The sequence below is a fragment of the Canis aureus genome, chromosome 7 (assembly GCF_053574225.1).
Source record: "Canis aureus isolate CA01 chromosome 7, VMU_Caureus_v.1.0, whole genome shotgun sequence".
Classification (NCBI taxonomy): domain Eukaryota; kingdom Metazoa; phylum Chordata; class Mammalia; order Carnivora; family Canidae; genus Canis; species Canis aureus.
This window is the reverse complement of record NC_135617.1, coordinates 28,621,978-28,640,235: the sequence shown is the minus strand read 5'-3', so window position 1 is coordinate 28,640,235 and position 18,258 is coordinate 28,621,978. Positions and strand designations below refer to the sequence as shown.

Genomic DNA, 18,258 nt, shown 5'->3' with positions numbered 1-18,258 from the left:
TATTATAAAGATTAAATGTGTTAATATAATTTTCAGTGCTCACCATATCTGGAGTATATCAGATGCTCGCTAATCGTAATAATAGCAATAGGTAACATTTAAGTCAAGTTATAATTTTCATTATAGAACTATGCATTTCAAAGCTTCTATAAATCTTTCTATATGTGTGTGTAACATATGCATGTTTCCAAAACACCTCATAGATATCCCCCCAAATTTAATTAACAACCAAATGGTAATATAGGTCACTAAAATTGCTTGTATTGTGGGTAATATTCCCTATGTAAACTATTAAAGTCATATGATTACATAATAATGATGAGCCTTCACATGCACTTTGGTTATTACTTTCTATTAGGTCTCTTAATTCTAATAAACCCTAATTAGGTCAACTAATTATAGTAAAACTCTAAGAGGAATTCTGTATTTCTCAGAAAATAGAAATTTCACCTCAAGTATTTATAATGAGAAATTATCTGTTTCCCACTTCTAAGATATGTAGAAATACATCACATACTCACTTGTTTGTGCGGAGAGATGAATTTACTATGAAGAGAAAAACACTCTCCTTATTATGAGCCCAAAGGTAGGGATTTAAAAAATGCTCTGTCTTCTTCAAACATGTTCATTATCAGCCCACAGAATGCAACTCATATATACATTATTTACCTTAGGTTTACTAAAATATGAATTTGCTAAAATTTGGTTTGTCTTATACCAACAGGAAAATATCATTTACAATTTGTCCCTTAAAATGGCAATATTTTTCAATGCCTCTAACCCTTAAAAGAAATTTATGAACACCTGAAGTGGCCAATGGTTGCTGTAAAATGAATCTTCTTACTAGCATTATGGTCAGATAAGAATATCCAAATAGGTCTGAAGAGTTTTAAGGTTTATATTTTGCTGTCAGGTTATACAAAATTAAAATGCGCTTCAATAATAGAAGCAGCTTGATTTTATCAAACAAGATTGAGAAAGTGATTTTATTTATTTTTGCTTAGTCAAATGAGCCAAAACATATCTGTTACAATTTAGCATCACATTCAATTACTACTGGATATCTATAGGAGAAATGCAAGCTGAAGGTAACTAATAATATTTCTGAATTTCATATTATACAAGTTTACTTCAATTTCTTAAGGCTTATAGTTTTTACTATTTTGCTTAGGAATTAGAGAATGTATTAGTATTTTTCTCTCTACCTGACTTTCTACTACTATGAAATACTGCAGTTACAGATATCTTCTTGAGACAGAATACTAACATTCTCTAATTATCAAAAAGTGACCATAAGGCCCTGAGCCAAGGTTCTGCTAGTCTATCAGGAGCTTTGTACTATATAAAAAAGTGCTGTCTCAGCAACGGCAGATTAGGAAAAGAAAAGTACTTCTTTCTTAAGGAAGAAAAGGCTCACAGCTTGACTCTCAGAAAGCAGGCTGGAGTTTAGTTCCTCTTGTCCAGCCTTTGAGCAAGCCATAAACTGCATGTCCCTGTTGAACAGCCCTGACTAAAACCACACTATTCTGCTTTCCTATATATCCACTGCTATCTTAATGCCTCAATCACCAATACTTATTTCTAACAAGATTGAAATGTATTCTAATGAAATTGGTTATTATAACTTATCCTGTAGAGTACTGTAACTTGGCAAAAAGTGCCTGAAGATGGAAATGAATAGAAATGTTTCACTGAAATTTTAAAAGATTTCACCTAGCTTTATCTTTTTACTTGGCAGTCTTTTGGTACATAATTAAAAAAGAAAATAAAAGAAAAGAAGAAGTATTCCTCTTTGATTTCATGCCAAAGAATAAGGTGAAAGGGGATTGTTTACAGTTTCACTGTTTGTTTATTCATTAAAGTTCTAGGTAAATCACTAAATGTTCGTAAGTTCTAAAAATTAGTGTGAATACATATTGACTGAAATAGTTGACAGAATTAAGGACTTAATACACTCATATAAAACTGAAAATATTTTTGTATGGCCCCACAAATTATAATTAACACTAAGTTTTAAATTATAAAAGTTCTCTGAAAGTCATTTATATGAAATTATGACCGAAGAAGGCTGATTTAAAGATATGGATTTGAAGCATTTTAAATGAACCAGAGAATACAATTAATTGTAGTAAGATACTGTGGTAATGAAAATAAATTATTAAATTGAAATAAACACTTCGGAAAGATGAAACTCAGAATGAAAATATGAGAGCCAGAAGAATGTACTTATAAAATCTCAGCAGCAATACTTTCCTTCTACCAAATAAAATTTAATAAAGTTAAGTGAAGTTGAAAGAGCAGTTTTATTTAAAAAAACTGATAGCTATAGGCATGGGAGTTCAACACAGAAGGTTTAAATATTTAAAGTGGAAAACCACTATTACTTAAAATGCTCATATTTATAATTAGCAATTTATTGCAGGACTGGTTACCTGTTGTTTATTTTGTTGTCAAAACAACTTGGAAATAAAATCAAGAGGTCATAGTTTGTGCTCTGATGTCCTACTGACACACTGTTTAGCAAGCTAGGATTATTTAATTATCTATGGGAATGCAACCTTATATGACTTTGGAAATTTAAAGTTAATTAAGGATTCTGATTCCAAAATGACATATTAAAAGCTACAGATCTTGCCTACTAGTGACTCAAGTAATATTCTGTCTGGGAGAAGATAACCTCAAGATACGATCTTTATTGCCCTATTGAACATTAACTAGTTTTGTATTTAACCTAGTTAAGTTATTCTAGCACTCCTTTTCAAACATGGATAAATACCAAGTCCCTCAAAACATTATCTGAACCATCTTTATAATCTTACTGATTTTCTCATCAGCAAATTATTGTCTTTTCACCTGTGTTGTTTCTTTTCCCTACCTTAGCTTTACTGAGGTATGTATTTAAGATGTACAATGGGAAGAAAAAAAAAGATGTACAATGTGATGATCTGACATACATGTACATTGTGAAATGATTATTACAACCAACCTAACACAGCCATCACCTCACATAGTTACTTAGTTACTATCTTTATTCTTATGGTGAGAATTCTTAAGATTTCAGCAAATTTCAAGTAAACGACAGTATTATTAACTACAGTCACAAGCCATACATTAGATCTCCTGAACTTACTCATCTTATAATTGACAATTTGTGCCTTTTGATCAATGTCTCCCCATCCTGTGCCTTACTTTCCATCCCCTGCCAACCATCAATATACTTTCTGCTTCTGTGAATTTGACTTTTTTAGATTCCAGAATACAAGTGAGATCATACATATTTGTCTATGTCTGGCTTATTCCCTTAGCATAAGGTCTTACATGTTCACCCTGCTTTTGAAAATGGGAAGATTTCCTTCTTTTTAAGGGCTGAATAATATTCCACTGAATTTACATATATATAAAACATATTTTCCTTCTCTATTTGCCCTCTGAAAGACATTTAGGTTATTTTCATATATTGGCTATTGTGTATAATGCTGCAGTGAATATGGGAGTACAGATATCTCTGATATGTGTGTTTGTGTGTGTGTATCCATTCAGAAGTAAGATTAGTAAATCATGTGGTAGTCCTATTTTTAATTTGAGGAATCTCTATACTGTTTTCCATAATAGCTATACTAATTTCCACTCCCACCAACAGTGTACAGGGTTCCCTTTTTTCCATACCCTCATCGGTACTTGCTATCTCTTTTCTTTTTGGTATAGCCATTCCAACATGTATGAGGTGATATGGTATTATGGTTTTGATTTGCATTTCCATGATAAATGATCCTGAACACTTTTCCATGTATCTATTGGCCATCTGTATGTTTTCTTTGGAAAAAAGTCTATTCAGATCCATTGCCCATTTTTAAATCAAGTTATTTGTTTTTTGTTTTTTGTTTTTTTTTTGGCTATTGAATTCAGTCCTTACATATTTTGGATATTAACTCCATACGAGATACAAGGTTTGCAAATATTTTCTCCCTTTCTGTTGGTTGTATTTGAATTTTATTGTTCCTTTTACTGTGCAGAAGTTTTTTAGCTTGATATAGTCCTATTTGTTTATTTTCACTTTTGTTGCCCATGCTTTTGGTGTCTATCCAAAAAAATCACTGCTAAGACCAATGTCTAAAAAGATTAGTTTCTCTGTTTTCTTGTAGGAGTTTTTATGGTTTCAGGTATTATATTTAAGTCTTTAATTCATTAAAGTTACTTTTTGTGTATGGTATAAGGTTCCCATTTTATTCTTTTGCATGTGGATATAGTTTTCCCAAAACCAGTTATTAAACAGACTATCATTTCCCTGTATTTTTGGTGTTCTTGTCAAAAGTTAGTTGATCGTATGTGTGTGGATTTATTTTTGGGCTCTCTGTTCTGTTGGTCTGTTATCATACCAGTACCATACTATTTTACTATAGCTTTGTACTATAGTTTGAAATCAGGAAGTGTCATGTCTTCAGTTTCGTTCTTCTTTCTCAAGATTGCTTTGGCTGCTTGGGGTCTTTTGTGATCTGTACAAAGGATAGGATTATTTTTCTATTTATGGGAAAATGCCATTACAACTTTTCTAGAGATTTCACTGAATATATAGATCACTTTAAGTAATACGGACATTTTGACAGTATTGATTTTTCCAATCCATGAATACAGAATATTTTTCTCTTTGTTTTCTTCAATTCCTCTCATCAGTGTTTAACAGTTCAGTGTACAGATCTTTCATGTCTTCAATGAAAATTTATTCCTAAGTATTTCATTCCTTTTGATGCTACTGTAAACAGAATTGTTTTCATTTTTTTCAGATAATTTGTTGTTAGTGTATAGAAATGCAACTGATTTTTGTATGTTAATTGTGTATCCTGCAACTCTACTGAATTCATTTATTAGTTCTAATAGTTTTTTTTGGTAGAGTCTTTACAGTTTTACACATATAAAATGATGTCATCTGCAGAGATAATTTTGCTTCTTCCTTTCCTATTCAGATGCCTTTTATTTCCTTTCCTTGCCTAGTTGTTCTGGCTAAGACTTCTAGCACTAGGCTGAATGGAAGTGGAGAGTGGGCATCCTTGTCTTGTCCTGAATCTTAAGAGAAAAAGGTTTCAGCTTTTCACCATTGAGTATGATGCAGGCTCATCATATATGGCCTTTATGATGGTGATTCTTTTTGCATATAATCTGTTAAGAATTTTATCATGAACAAATGTTGAAATTTGTTAGATGCTTTTTCTGCATCTATTGAGATCATATGATTTCTTTTTTTTTGAAGTAGGCTCCATGCCCAGCATGGAGACCAATACGGGGCTTGAACTCATGACCCTGAGATCAAGACCTGAGCTGAGATCAAGAGTTGACATGTAACCAATTGAGCCACCCAGGCACACTGAGATCATACAATTTTTATCCTTCATTCTATGATATCATGTATCATATTTACTGATTTGTGTATATTGAACCATGCTTGTATCCCGGGGATAAATTCCACTTGATCATTGTGCATGATCAATTTGGTTTGCTAATATTTCATAGAGCATTTTTGCCTTTTTGTTCACTGAGGTTATTGGTCTATCATTTCCTTTTCTTGCAGGGTCCCCCCCACCCATGTGGGGGGGACCTATGTGGCTTTGGTCTGAGGGTAATACTGGCCCAGATAATGAGTTTAGAAGTGTTTCCTCCTTTTCAATTTTTTGAATTAGAGAAGGACTGGCATTAATTCTTGTTTAAATATTTGGTAGAATTCACTTGTGAAGCCATTTAGTCATGGTTTTTCTTTGTTTTTGATTCATGTTACAATTTCCTTACTCATTATGGGTCTGTGGAGATTTTCTATTTCTTCATGGTTCTGTCTCAGTCAGTTGTATGTTTCTAGGTATTTATCCATTTTTCTGGGTTATCCAATATGATGGCATATAATTGTTCATAGTAGTCTCTTTATAGCCTTTTGTATTTTATAATATCGGGGTATAATGTTTCCTCTTTCATTTATAATTTTCTGAGTTTTGCTTTTTTTTCTTGTTTAGTCTAGCTAATGGCTTGCCATTTTGTTTATTCAAAAAACCAATTCTTAGTTTCACTGATATTTTCTATTCTCTTCATAGTTTCTATTTCATTTATTTCTGTTCTAATCTTTATTACTTCCTTCCTTCTGCTAACTTTGGGATTAGTTTGTTCTTTTTTAGTTCCTTGAGGTATAAAGCTAGATTGCTTATTTGAAATCTTTCTTCTTAATGTCAGCATTTACCATTATTCCCTCTTAGAGCTGCTTTTGCAGCATCCTATAGGTTTTGGTATATTATGTTTCTGTTTTCATCTGTTTCTTTTTTTTTTCTCCAACCTTTCTTTATACAGTATTCACCCTCTCTGCTAAATAATTTTTTAATAATACATTTATTTTTTATTGGTGTTCAATTTGCCAACATACAGAATAACACCCAGGGCTCATCCCATCAAGTGCCCCCCTCAGTGCCCGTCACCCGTTCACACCCACCCCCCGCCCACCTCCCCTTCTACCAACCCTAGTTCGTTTGCCAGAGTTAGGAGTCTTTATGTTCTGTCTCCCTTTCTGATATTTCCTACCCATTTCTTCTCCCTTCCCTTCTATTCCCTTTCACTATTATTTATATTCCCCAAATGAATGAGAACATATAATGTTTGTCCTTCTCCGATTGACTAGTTTCACTCAGCATAATACCTTCCAGTTCCATCCACATTGAAGCAAATGGTGGGTATTTGTCATTTCTAATGGCTGAGTAATATTCCATTGTATACATAAACCACATCTTCTTTATCCATTCATCTTTCAATGTGTGTCCTGAATGTTAAAGTGAGTTTCCTATAGGTAGCATATTGTTGGATCCTGTGTTTTCACTTTTTAAAAATATACATTGAACCATCTGTGTCCTTTGATTTGGGGACTTTAATCCATTTACATTGAAAGTAACTACTGATAAGTAAAGACTTATTATTGTCATTTTATTTACTGTTTTCTGACCATTTTGTAGTTCCTTTTTTCCTTTCTTCCTCTTTTCTTTTGTGACTTGTTGATCTTCCATAGTGATATGCTTTCATTCCTTCCTCTCTGAGTATCTACTAGAGGCTTTTTCCTTTATCATGAGTCTTATATAAAACAGCTTATAGTTATAACAGTGTATTTTGAGCTTCAATAATAAACTCCAATAATAAACCAAAAGTCTTATACTTTTGCTCCTCCTCCCCGCTCCTGACTTTCTATGCTTTTATGTCATATCTTTTAATATTGTGTTTATATTAACAAGTTATGGTAGCTTTAGTTATTTTGAATTCTTTTGTCTTTTAACTTTTATACTATAGTTAAAAGTGATTTAACTACCGCCACCCACTATTTGACCATAGATTTACCTTTACCAGTCAGCTTTTTCATATGTTTTCATGTTGTTACTTAACATGCTTTTAATCTGAATAACTCCCTTTTACATTTCTTATAAGGCATGTCTAGTGGTCATGAATTTCCTTAGCTTTTACTTATAGAGGAATGTCTTCATCTTTCCATTTCTAAAGGACAACTCTGCTGGGTATAGTGCTCTTAGTTGAAGTTTTTCTTTTCTTTTCCTTCCACACTCTGAGTGTATCATCCTGATCTGTGAGGTTTCTGCTGAGAAATGTGCTGATAGCCTTATCAGGGTTCCTTTCTATATAACAACTGGATTTTCTCTTGTTCTCAAAATTTTCTTTTTGTCTTTGACCTTTGTCAATTTGATTATACTGTATCTCATTTGGGTTGATCTTGCTTGAGGACTTTTGAACATCATGAATATGAATATCCATATCCATGTCCATATAATTTGGGACATTTTCAGTCATTATTTCTTTAAATAAGCTTTCTGTACATCTTTTTCAGTCTTCTTCTGGGATTCCCTTCATGCATATATTCATCTGATAGCATCCACAGGTCCCATATGCTTTCTTCACTCTTTTTTGTTTCCCTCACTGGTATCCCTTAATGATCCATCTTTGAGTTTGCTGCTTCTTTATTCTGTCTGATTAAGTGTGCTATTGAAGCTTTCTATTGAGTTCTTCAGTTCAGTCACTATATTCTACAGCTCTAGGATTTCTTATGGCCTCTATTTCTTTATTAGATTCATTTTGTTCATGTACTATTTTCTTGACTTTGTTTATTGTCTGTGTTCTCTTGCATCTCACTGAATTTCTTTAAGATGATTATTTTGAATTCTTTGTCAGGCAATTCATAGATATCCATTTCTTTGGGAATGGTTATTAGTGTTATTAGTTTCCTTTGGTGGTGTCATGTTTGATTCCCTGATTCTCTGTAATCCATGTATCCTTGTGTTGGTGTCTGTGCATCTGAGGAAGTAAACAGCTCTTCTAGTCTTTAAAGACTTATCTTGGTAGGTAAAGACTTTCACCTGCTCTGTGCTAATGACATTGCCCAGAGCATCAGAACAGAATCACAGCTGAGTGGGGTTGGATCTGGGTCATATGGCTACCAGCTGGATATGCTGTGATGTCCATGGTTGGTGGGCCTCTTGCGAGGGGCTTGGATGGGTTTGTATCCTGCCTTATCCCTGGGTGGACCTTCAGGACCTTGGTTAGTAGGGCTGGAACTGGGACAAGGGTCCTTTCAGGGTCTGCAGTTGAGTCCACAGATGGTGGGCTTGTTAGCAAGTACATGGATGCGTGTGGCTCTCACTAGGTCCCTGAGTAGGCAGATATCGTCCTGGACCATAGCTAAGTGGAACTGGAGCCAATCAGAGGGTTGTCTTAAAGGCCATGGTTGGGACCAAGGTCAATGGGCCTGCCTCTGGGGGCATGGGCAGGTGTATCTCTTGCTGGATTCCTGGGCAGGCAGGACTGCTCCCAGACCATGACTGAGAGAGGATGGAGCTGGGTCACAGGCCATTTCAGAATCCACAGCTGAGACCAAGGTCAGGAGACCTATTACCCAAGGCAAAGGCAAGCATGGATCCTCCTAGGTCCCTTGGCAGATGTTGCCTGATGGCGGGACCAGGGCCAAACAGGACCATAAATGCACCCATAGGGGCATGGTGGTGTTTCCGGATCTGTAGCCAGGACCAAGGTTGGTGAGCCTCTCATCTGTGCATAGGCTTGCTCTCTCAAAACAACCTTCCCTGATCTTAGGCTCCATTACCATTTTGCAACCTCCTACCTGGATCCCAAAGCTCTCACAAAGGCACTTTGCTCATGAATGGCAACCAAATTATTTTTGCTCTGGGGAGCTATGATGGGGCACCTCCTATTTCAACCCATTGCTTATGTTATTCCCTCTGTGTTTTTCTATAGTTGTATGAATCACTTTTTAAACTTAAAAAATGTATCTTGATAGTTTGGCACAATAGGGCAAGGTATTTAAAACCAACTCAGTGCAGCACTGAAAATGATGCAGTAATTAACCTATTTTTATATTTGTATTTGATTTACTTTTTAATAAAATATTTATAAAAGTTTAAGTTTTTTCAAGATCCATGAATAAAAATGGGCATCAAGCACTTAGGTGTGAATCTTCTGGTTAGTTTAGTATGGATCTTTTCTGGCACAAACAAGAATCTATCCCATATTTAAACTGCCTGAAGTCAAATACAATATGAATTAAAACCAGCTTAGGCTTAAAGGAATCCAGGAAGGAGGCTACATGTGAACAAATCAAATTAGAAATGCTGGGGATCCCTGGGTGGCTCAGTGGTTTAGCGCCTGCCTTCAGCCCAGGGCATGATCCTGGAGTCCCGGGATCGAGTTCCACATTGGGCTCCCTGCATGGTACCTGCTTCTCCCTCTGCCTGTGTCTCTGCCTCTCTCTCTCTCTGTGTGTCTCTCATGAATAAATAAATAAAATCTTAAAAAAAAATTAGAAGTGCTGCCTTTGAGTAATTTCAGAAGTTCACAGGAATACCCAATCCTCTAATGTCTGAATCTCTAGAGACCAATTACTAAAAATAATCAGATTTTCAGAATAGCAATGAAAAATATTGCCTTTGCTTCAACTTTTAAAAACTATATGACTACTACAGAGAGGCTCTCTACCTCTCTCTCAATATGTATTGAAATCAATAGATGCCATTCTCAGCATTTTCTCTCCAAGTTTCTAGCAATATTTTGGACAATGTGAAGGTAAGTAGCCTGAATAAAAACAACTGAATAGGAAAATGGCACAACTGTCTGGTTTCACTCACCTCCCCATGCAGTGGCTCCTCCAGAAGGTGGTGGTGGTGCTGGTGCTGCGGCTGCTGCCGCCCCTCCAGAAGGAAAGTCTGGCTGGAGGTCCAGGAGATCACTAGATGGTTTAGAAGCGCTGAAAGGAAATTACAATTTTAAAATCAGATTTAAAAATTTTATAATGTAAAGATGCTTTAAATAAAGAGTGATGCAGAAAACAAAGATTTTCAATATTTTAAATCCAATAAGAGAATAATACTTTGGAAAGTATAGCATATATCCTTCTATACTGAGGGTTGGCAAACTACTTTGTAAATGGTAAGAAGCTAAATATTTGAGGTTTGTAGGCTAGATAGTCTAACACTATTCAACTCTGCCAGTGTAGTATTAAGTAAGACATAGACAATATATAAACAAATGACCGTGCTTTTGTTCCAATAAAACTTTATTTATAAAAACAGACAGCGGGCTAGTTTTGTCCATAGGCCATAGTTTGCCACCTCTTGTTCTATACACAATAACATAGGTAAACCATACTGCAAGCAATGGGCCACTCAACCAATCATAAGGCAGAAATTAAAGGGGGGAACACACCTAAATGCCTCAAATTAAGGGGGAATTTTATCACATATATTAATGTCCACTGGGTAGAATCTGAAGGGCTGGTTTTGAGGACTGTGATAAAAGGAAGCATACTCCAAATATTAAAGTATCGGAGTAAGAGAGTCATGGGTAATTTTTCCTTTTTTTCTATTTTCTAAGTTTTTTTGCAAGAAAAAAAATTCTTGCTTTAAGAATTTATTTATGAAGCAAAGAATACTAAAATGAATAGTCACTATATACCTTTTTTCTAAGTTAAACTATAACACATCAAGTTTGCCTATAGAGGCCTCATCTGAAATACTTCTGTATTTTTTATTCTCATTCAGTTAGGGCTATGCTTTTCAAAGCTCCTCCATCTGCAAAAGTTCCAAGGAGGGGCCTAGAGCTTTGCTATTCAAAGTGTGGTCTTTAAACTAGTAACATTCTGAGACATGGCATAAAGTACAGGATATTAGGTATACCTCATATCTTCTATATCAGAATCTTCATTTTAACATGGCCCCAGGAATTTCATTCAGGTTTGAAACACACTAATCTACAGGTTACCAGGCCAGGTACCAAACCACCAGGGTCCCAGAGTCCCCACCCTTCTTCATAAATAGCAGTTCCATCTTTAACCTTTTTTAAATATTAGATTTCCAAGTAATATTCTTTTGAAGAAGAATTCTAGTTTCTTTTTTAATTTAAAAACACTTGAAACTTGCCTAGTTTTGATTTCCATTTCATAAATATAACTTCTCAAAGTGCCAGGATAGGAAACATATGATTAAGACCTGAATCAAAGTTTTTAGAAGAAGCAATTTATCTTAGTATAGAGGTAAAAAGGACTTGGCTTTACCAAATTTGTGATTACAGGCAAGTAAGAGGTAACACACAATAGTTAACATGGGTACATTACATGGATTTATCACTCAAGTTAAAATTCAGATCTCCAAATATAGGGCATTCATAATCAGTTATGGATACTATAAATCCTCTCATGACAAAAGAAGCAAACAAAACGTGACCTAAAATTATTGTCTGAGGAAGCCTCTTTGAGCTGGCATTTCATCTGAGGCAGCCCTGAGATTTTACACAATGCACAGTTATCTCCAACTTTTTCACTATTGTTCTCACCTCTAGGTGCTATAAAAGCTGATTAGAAACATCTTGATGGTCTCTTCCTACCACCAGAGTCTGAGTTCCTCATAAGCACAACTGCGAAGGTTTTTTGTTTTGTTTTGTTTTTTAAGTGCCGTAAGACACCCTTTAAATTTCACACAAGAAGAGGCTAATTTCTGAAACCACTTTCCATTTCTTCACAATTTCAGAAGAACCCAAAGCATCTGTACCATTCTTCCACCTCCTTCTCTAAATGTGTGAGCAAGAAGGTGACCCAAGGTTTCTACAGCTTGGGTCTTCTGATGCTTTGAGAATACAGGCCCAAGAACTGTAGAAAAAGCAAAAAAACTTACTTTGTGAACCTAAAGATAGCCCAAACTATTACATGTTACTAGGACTGGATTTCATTTTGTGAAAACATCTGGGTTCAATACATAAAAATAAAACAAAAACCTAATCAAAATATTAATACATGGTTTAGAACATACTCATGAACTAACCTGACAGGGACAGCCGCAGACGCAGTTGCAAATAAATCAACCGGTGGGGATGTGTCGATAGTTTTAGCTGGTGTAGAATTAGGAGACGTAACAGTTGTGGCTGGAGAAGACTGAAAGTGAAGATGCACAACACACTCTAGTCAAATGTGAATCTAAAGGACACAGAGCAACAGGACCTCCACTTTGCAGACCTCTGGCATTCGCAGCAATTTTTTGGTAACTCCTTGTGGGAGAGGAAAAAACTCAAAAAAATTTGAAATGGAGAACTGTAATAAGTAATCAATATTGGCCAAAACAGGTTTTAAACTTTAAAAATTAAATACAAACTATATAAAATTATGTTTAAAATATTTGGCTTAACATGGCAATGACTTCTACTCATGTATTTAAAATCAAGGTTAAATAGTTATTTCCTAAATAGAATTATCAGGAGAGATCTTACTAACTGCTAAAAATGAAAACAATTATCAATTGGAATAACTGCTATAAAACCAAGGCCATTTTTTTCCTCTGCATTCTAGCTAGAATTCATATAAAGCCTTCTCAGGTATCTTTAAATTCTAGAAATCTAACTTTCAAAATAGTTTACAGGTGGCAGAGAAAAATTTATAAAGAAGATACAAGTCACTTACAGCTTAAAGGTACCATGACTATATCCCATCACTAATATGAAATAGATAAAACTAAAAAAATGAAACAAAATCTAACATTTATTGTCCCACTGGTTTATTTTTAAAAAGAGAACTTAATAGTTAATATATTAAAAATTAAGGTTTTTGTTGAGGAAACTATCCTATTTTCCTTTATTTGGTATATTTAATTCTCCATACATTTACAAGAGAAAGATTAATGAAACATCTCAAACCAGTCCACCAATACTTACTGTAAGTGGAAGTGTGATATAATAGCAAGTAAGATATGAAAGAATAAGAGCAGCCAAACGCTATCAGATATTGCTATAAATGGACATCTAATTTTAAACAGACCAAATGAAGGAAAGTTTTTAAAATAATAAATTAAGAAAAAGGACTGAAGAGATAGTGTTCAGGGGTCTTCAGAGTGAAATGGTATTTGTTTAATACCTATTTGTCCCAGAATCGAGAAGTCAAAATTCAATAGATACATAATCGCTAAACATTCAGCACATCAGGAAAGACAAACACATGAGCAATATGGATAACGTTGCTCAGAAAAACATCAATTCAAGCCTTTCTCTCCACCAAAATGTCAAAATTTTCAGGTGGGATGTGACAGTTTATTAAGGGAATAGAAAGGACCAACAAAATTTAATTTGTATGTTATCCACAGTGGACACTGACAACTCCTCTAAAAGAAATTAGTATTTTTTAAACCAATACATGTAAATAAGTAATGTTTATGAAAATGCCACCGAGAACTTAAAGACAACAATGAATCTACCAACATAAATGCAGAAATGAAGGTCTTCAGAGCCTCATTAAAAATGCCTTCTAACAATAAGCTCTGGAGAAATGAGACAGCTAGGGAAACAGAACCAGAATAATCCTGTTATTAAGAAAAAGAAAATGTCAATAAAATTCGATTTGGCCAAAATGTAGAGACAGACCACTCCAAATGATGCCATAATTTTTATCACACTCTACTCTACAGTCATATGTCGGAATTTTTCACATAGATGTAATGATTTTAAACCTGGTTTTCTATCAGAATCACCAGGGAGCTTTTTGTTTGCTTGGGGTGCCTGTGGGAATCTTAGGCAGCCAGCCAGGTATTGACATAGTACAGGGTGTCTGGGAGCCACCAGTGCAGTCATAATGACATCCTTCACATCTGTAATAACAGCAATCACATAAAGGAAATTTGTCATAGAGGAAAGAGCACATTTATTACATTTTTGTCTGAAAAATACAATGGCAAATGTAAGCTACAGACCTAGGGAAATAAGTACTATTATTGTCACTGATAACCCAGATCCTGTCATTCAAAATGATAAAAAAGAGGGAGTAGAAAGAGTTATTAAAATTATTACAGTAGAATATCTAAAAGGCATGCTTGCAGAAAGACACTCCATCACAACTGACTTCTTTATCATTCAATCACATATAAAATTATATATCTCACAGGGCTGGGATTCAGAGTATGTATGTGCTTTGTAACTAGTCTGTTTTCAGTTGCAATATAAATGTAAGAAAATTTCTCCTACTTAAAAACTTAGTCCAAATAAAAGACTAAGAAGACATTGCTATTACTACAGTGGATTGAGAAACTAATAAAGTAGAATACACGAACTTTACCTTACTTTTCCTTAAAAACCTAAAAAAATTACGATTAAGATCCAGAAATAACAGGTATTTACATACTTGAACATTTACATGTTCACCCAGCAGCAGTGTTCACAACAGCCAAATGGTGGCGGTAACCCAACTGACCAACTGACAGACGGAAAAAGAAAATGTACATACATACAATGGAATATTATTCAGACTTAAAAAAGAAGGAAATTCTGACATATGCTGCAGCATAAATAAATCCCCCCAAAATATTACACTAAGTAAAATAAGCCAGTCAAAAAAGGACAGATACTAGATGATTCCACTTATTTGAGGTACCTAGAGTAGTCAAATTCATAGAGACAGGAAGTAGAATGATGGTTGCCTGGGGCTGAGGAGAAGGATGTGGAATTAGTGTTGAAAGGATACAGAGTTTCAGTTTTGATGGCAAAAGTTCTGGAAATGGATGACAGTGATGGCTGCACAACACTATGTATTCAATGCCACTGAACTGTACACTCAAAAATTCCTAAAATGGTCAAAACAAAACAAGCAGCAAACTTACCTTACTTAATGGAGAGGGAGCACCAGATCTAAAAGGCAACAAAAAAAAATTAAAACTGAATATACATGAATGCATTTGTAAGCATTTAAGTTTGAAATCACTTGGAGAAATATTAACCTGTTTACATACATATGTTTTAGTAATGGGTAAACTATTTTTTTAAAAAATAATATATTCTTCACTCAATTAGGACATCCTTTTGCAGTATTTTCCATTCACTTAATTTCTACTACTAGAAATTCTTAAATCCAAGTTCTTTTCTATATCTCTAGCAACTCAATTTTTCAAGTTGACCATTATTGCCTGTATCCAACAAAAATAAAATTGGAATTTTAAAAATATTTCCTAGACTTGGGGAAAATAATGTTTTACAGAATTAAAAAAAACCCTCTGGTGTATTATTTTAAAAAGCTAGAAAACTCCTTAAGGTACACTGTGATTCATTTAATCATAATTGTGATGCATTAGAGGAACATCAGAATTTAAAATATACCTATGAGCACGTGCCTGAAATGCGTCTCAATTTCCACATGCATATTCCTGGTTTGTTTTTTTTCATGGCTGTAATAAAATCTATGGGAAATATTCCCAGTATCCTGTTAGAACTATTAGGAGATTGAAAAAGAACAGTAACCTCATGCTTGTTTCTAAAGGAGTGAGGGAAAATTAGAAAGGAGTAAATTTTTTTTAGTGAGATAATTGCTACCACTGCCTTGTACATCATTTTTAGCACAGTGCTTCAGAAACGACTGTCTAAACAGGTTACACTTTACCAACCCAAGTTAATGGAAAACAAATTAATGATAAAACAAAATGAAGAAAAAACATTTCAATAGGAAGCCTACTGTCAGCATCTTAAAGAATGGCAGGCATGGCTTTCTATTCATCTACAGAGAAACTAGCACAAGTAGCACTAGTAAAACAAAATTAGCAGAAATTAAGTAACTGAAATTTTGTACAGTATCATGAATTTTTGTTTTATTGAGTGTAGCAAAGCGGATTTAATAACATATATCACATTAATACATTTTATGTTCAACCTTATTTGCAAATACCTGCTATTAAAGATTATCATCCTCAAACCTAAGTACAAATATCATAATTGGCACAAGAATCAGTTTGCCAAGCTCCCACATGAGCACCATTACTAAATGACACTTCTAGTTACCCCAAAGAGTAAGCAAATAAATGAAAAACCATCATCCCACTTACCACATTGTATCTTGTCTCTTTAATTATCTGTCTTTTCCACTAGAAGCTAAATTCTTTTGAAGAAAGGGAATCTATCCCATTGTTTTATACCCCTAGCACTTTACACAGCACCTGACATCTTCCAGGCAGTGATATTTCTGTATTATTTGAATTTTAGAATAAGAATGCATTCATGTAAAAAAAAAAAGAATGCATTCATGTGCTTTGTGCAAAAACAGATTAATCATAAGTCTTAAAAATTATTTTGTGTAAAACCTAAACTGTCAGAATGAGTGACCTCTGTTCCTATGGACTGCACCCAGCCTTTGCCATGATTTTTCAACTAAGAGGTCAGACAGAACCAGAGGTGTGCTCCCATTTGGGGCCATAGCCTTAAAAAGTATCACTAATCACTGATTAAAATCTGAGGGCTCAGAGGCTTAGAGAAGTAAATAACTTGCCCAAGCCTCATCATTCTTTAATAGTGATTTAAGACTTTAGTCCAAGTCTGTCTGATGCCCAGAGCCTGTGCTCATTTCACATTCCAGCCTGTCCTGACTCAAATACAGATGAGCCCGGCACATGAGTTCCTCTCTTACACAACACACAGGCTGCTTCCTTTCATGTTTCTTCATTGATTTACTTCTCTACCATTGGTCATTTGCCCTTTATAAAAGAAAATACTACAATCTTTTACATATACATAATGACACTAAAAATCAATACTTATTTTAATGATTTCAGCAAATATCCAGAAATCTAGTACATGGTAAACTGTGTTGGGAAGAATAAGGCATGAATATAATTTTAAAAGAGAATGAATGACCCATGTAGTCCTATCCTAAATTCTGTGAAATGCTACAAACAGATCAATGGGTTTTTATGATGAATATAGAATACACCAAGGTTTACTTCTATGATGTTAATAGTAAATCATCGAAAGAGGAAATGTTATGTCTTATCCACAATAATAATCTCTACATAATTTTGGCTATAAATGTTAGCCAGAAGACAAACAAAAAATACAGATGTGAAACCCTATCTATGTCTTCCAAATAACTTTAATTACAATAGACTTATCAAGTTTACTGTACCCTCAGCACTTAGTAAATGCACATATAAAATAAAATCAATTTCTCTTTTGTTCTATGGTATCACAGAATCACACATATACAAATATATCACACAGTATTGCATAAAACTTCAAAAATGAGTATTGGTGGATAAAATCTATTACATATAAAGAGTATATATATATATTTATAGTAGACATTTGAAAACGCTTGTCTCTGAGATTAGAATCATTTTATACTGCTACTTAAAGACAAACAACTTTAATTTTCTAATATTGTCTTTTGGTACTTTTGCTATATATCATGGGAAAATCTTGTTTACTAATCAAATAAAAAAACTTTGATTTCCACAATCTAAGAGGACTGTGCATACACCTAAAAGAGATTTTTTTTTTTAGTCTTGATCTAAAGAGACCAAGATAAAGTAAAACCATTTATGCCAGTCACATTGGGAGACAAATAAAAAAGGATAATGAAAACACAGATGTGTAAAATTGACAGAAATGAGTTTTAAATGCTCTAAATACCAAATGTGGAGCCTTAAGAGTGATTTTTGCATTTTTAGTAATAACAAATGCAAAAAAAGTCACTCAATGTAGTACTCACCCTTCACTTAAGTTCCCAGGTAAGCACAAACATACAAAGAAGAAAACAGTTAACTACTATATAGTTCATTTATATTAAAAATAGGGAATAAGCAAAAGACAAGTTCATATGTGGTCTCAGCCAATTCAGAAGAGAAACAGGACAAGCATAAAATGATTTTAAGGAGAGAGAAACATTACCCTCAGTCAAAGGTAATTCAAATCAGGAGATCACTGAATTTCTATTTC

At 34.2% G+C, this 18,258-nt stretch overlaps 1 protein-coding gene across 16 annotated transcripts in view; it reads right to left on the bottom strand.

Moving 5' to 3' along the window:
- Positions 1–18,258, bottom strand: part of SNAP91 (synaptosome associated protein 91) — a 139,880-nt gene that overhangs the window by 46,359 nt on the left and 75,263 nt on the right. For 10 of the 16 annotated variants that reach the window (XM_077903201.1, XM_077903202.1, XM_077903199.1 and 7 more), the window contains exons 11-12: positions 12,348–12,481; positions 10,161–10,279 (exon numbers count right to left, since the gene is read on the bottom strand). In XM_077903201.1, the coding sequence (XP_077759327.1) occupies positions 10,161–10,279; positions 12,348–12,481 (253 nt within the window). Of the gene's footprint in view, positions 1–10,160; positions 10,280–12,347; positions 12,482–15,161; positions 15,190–18,258 lie in introns of all 16 variants that reach the window. The other 6 variants (XM_077903207.1, XM_077903210.1, XM_077903214.1 and 3 more) reach the window with 1 other exon arrangement.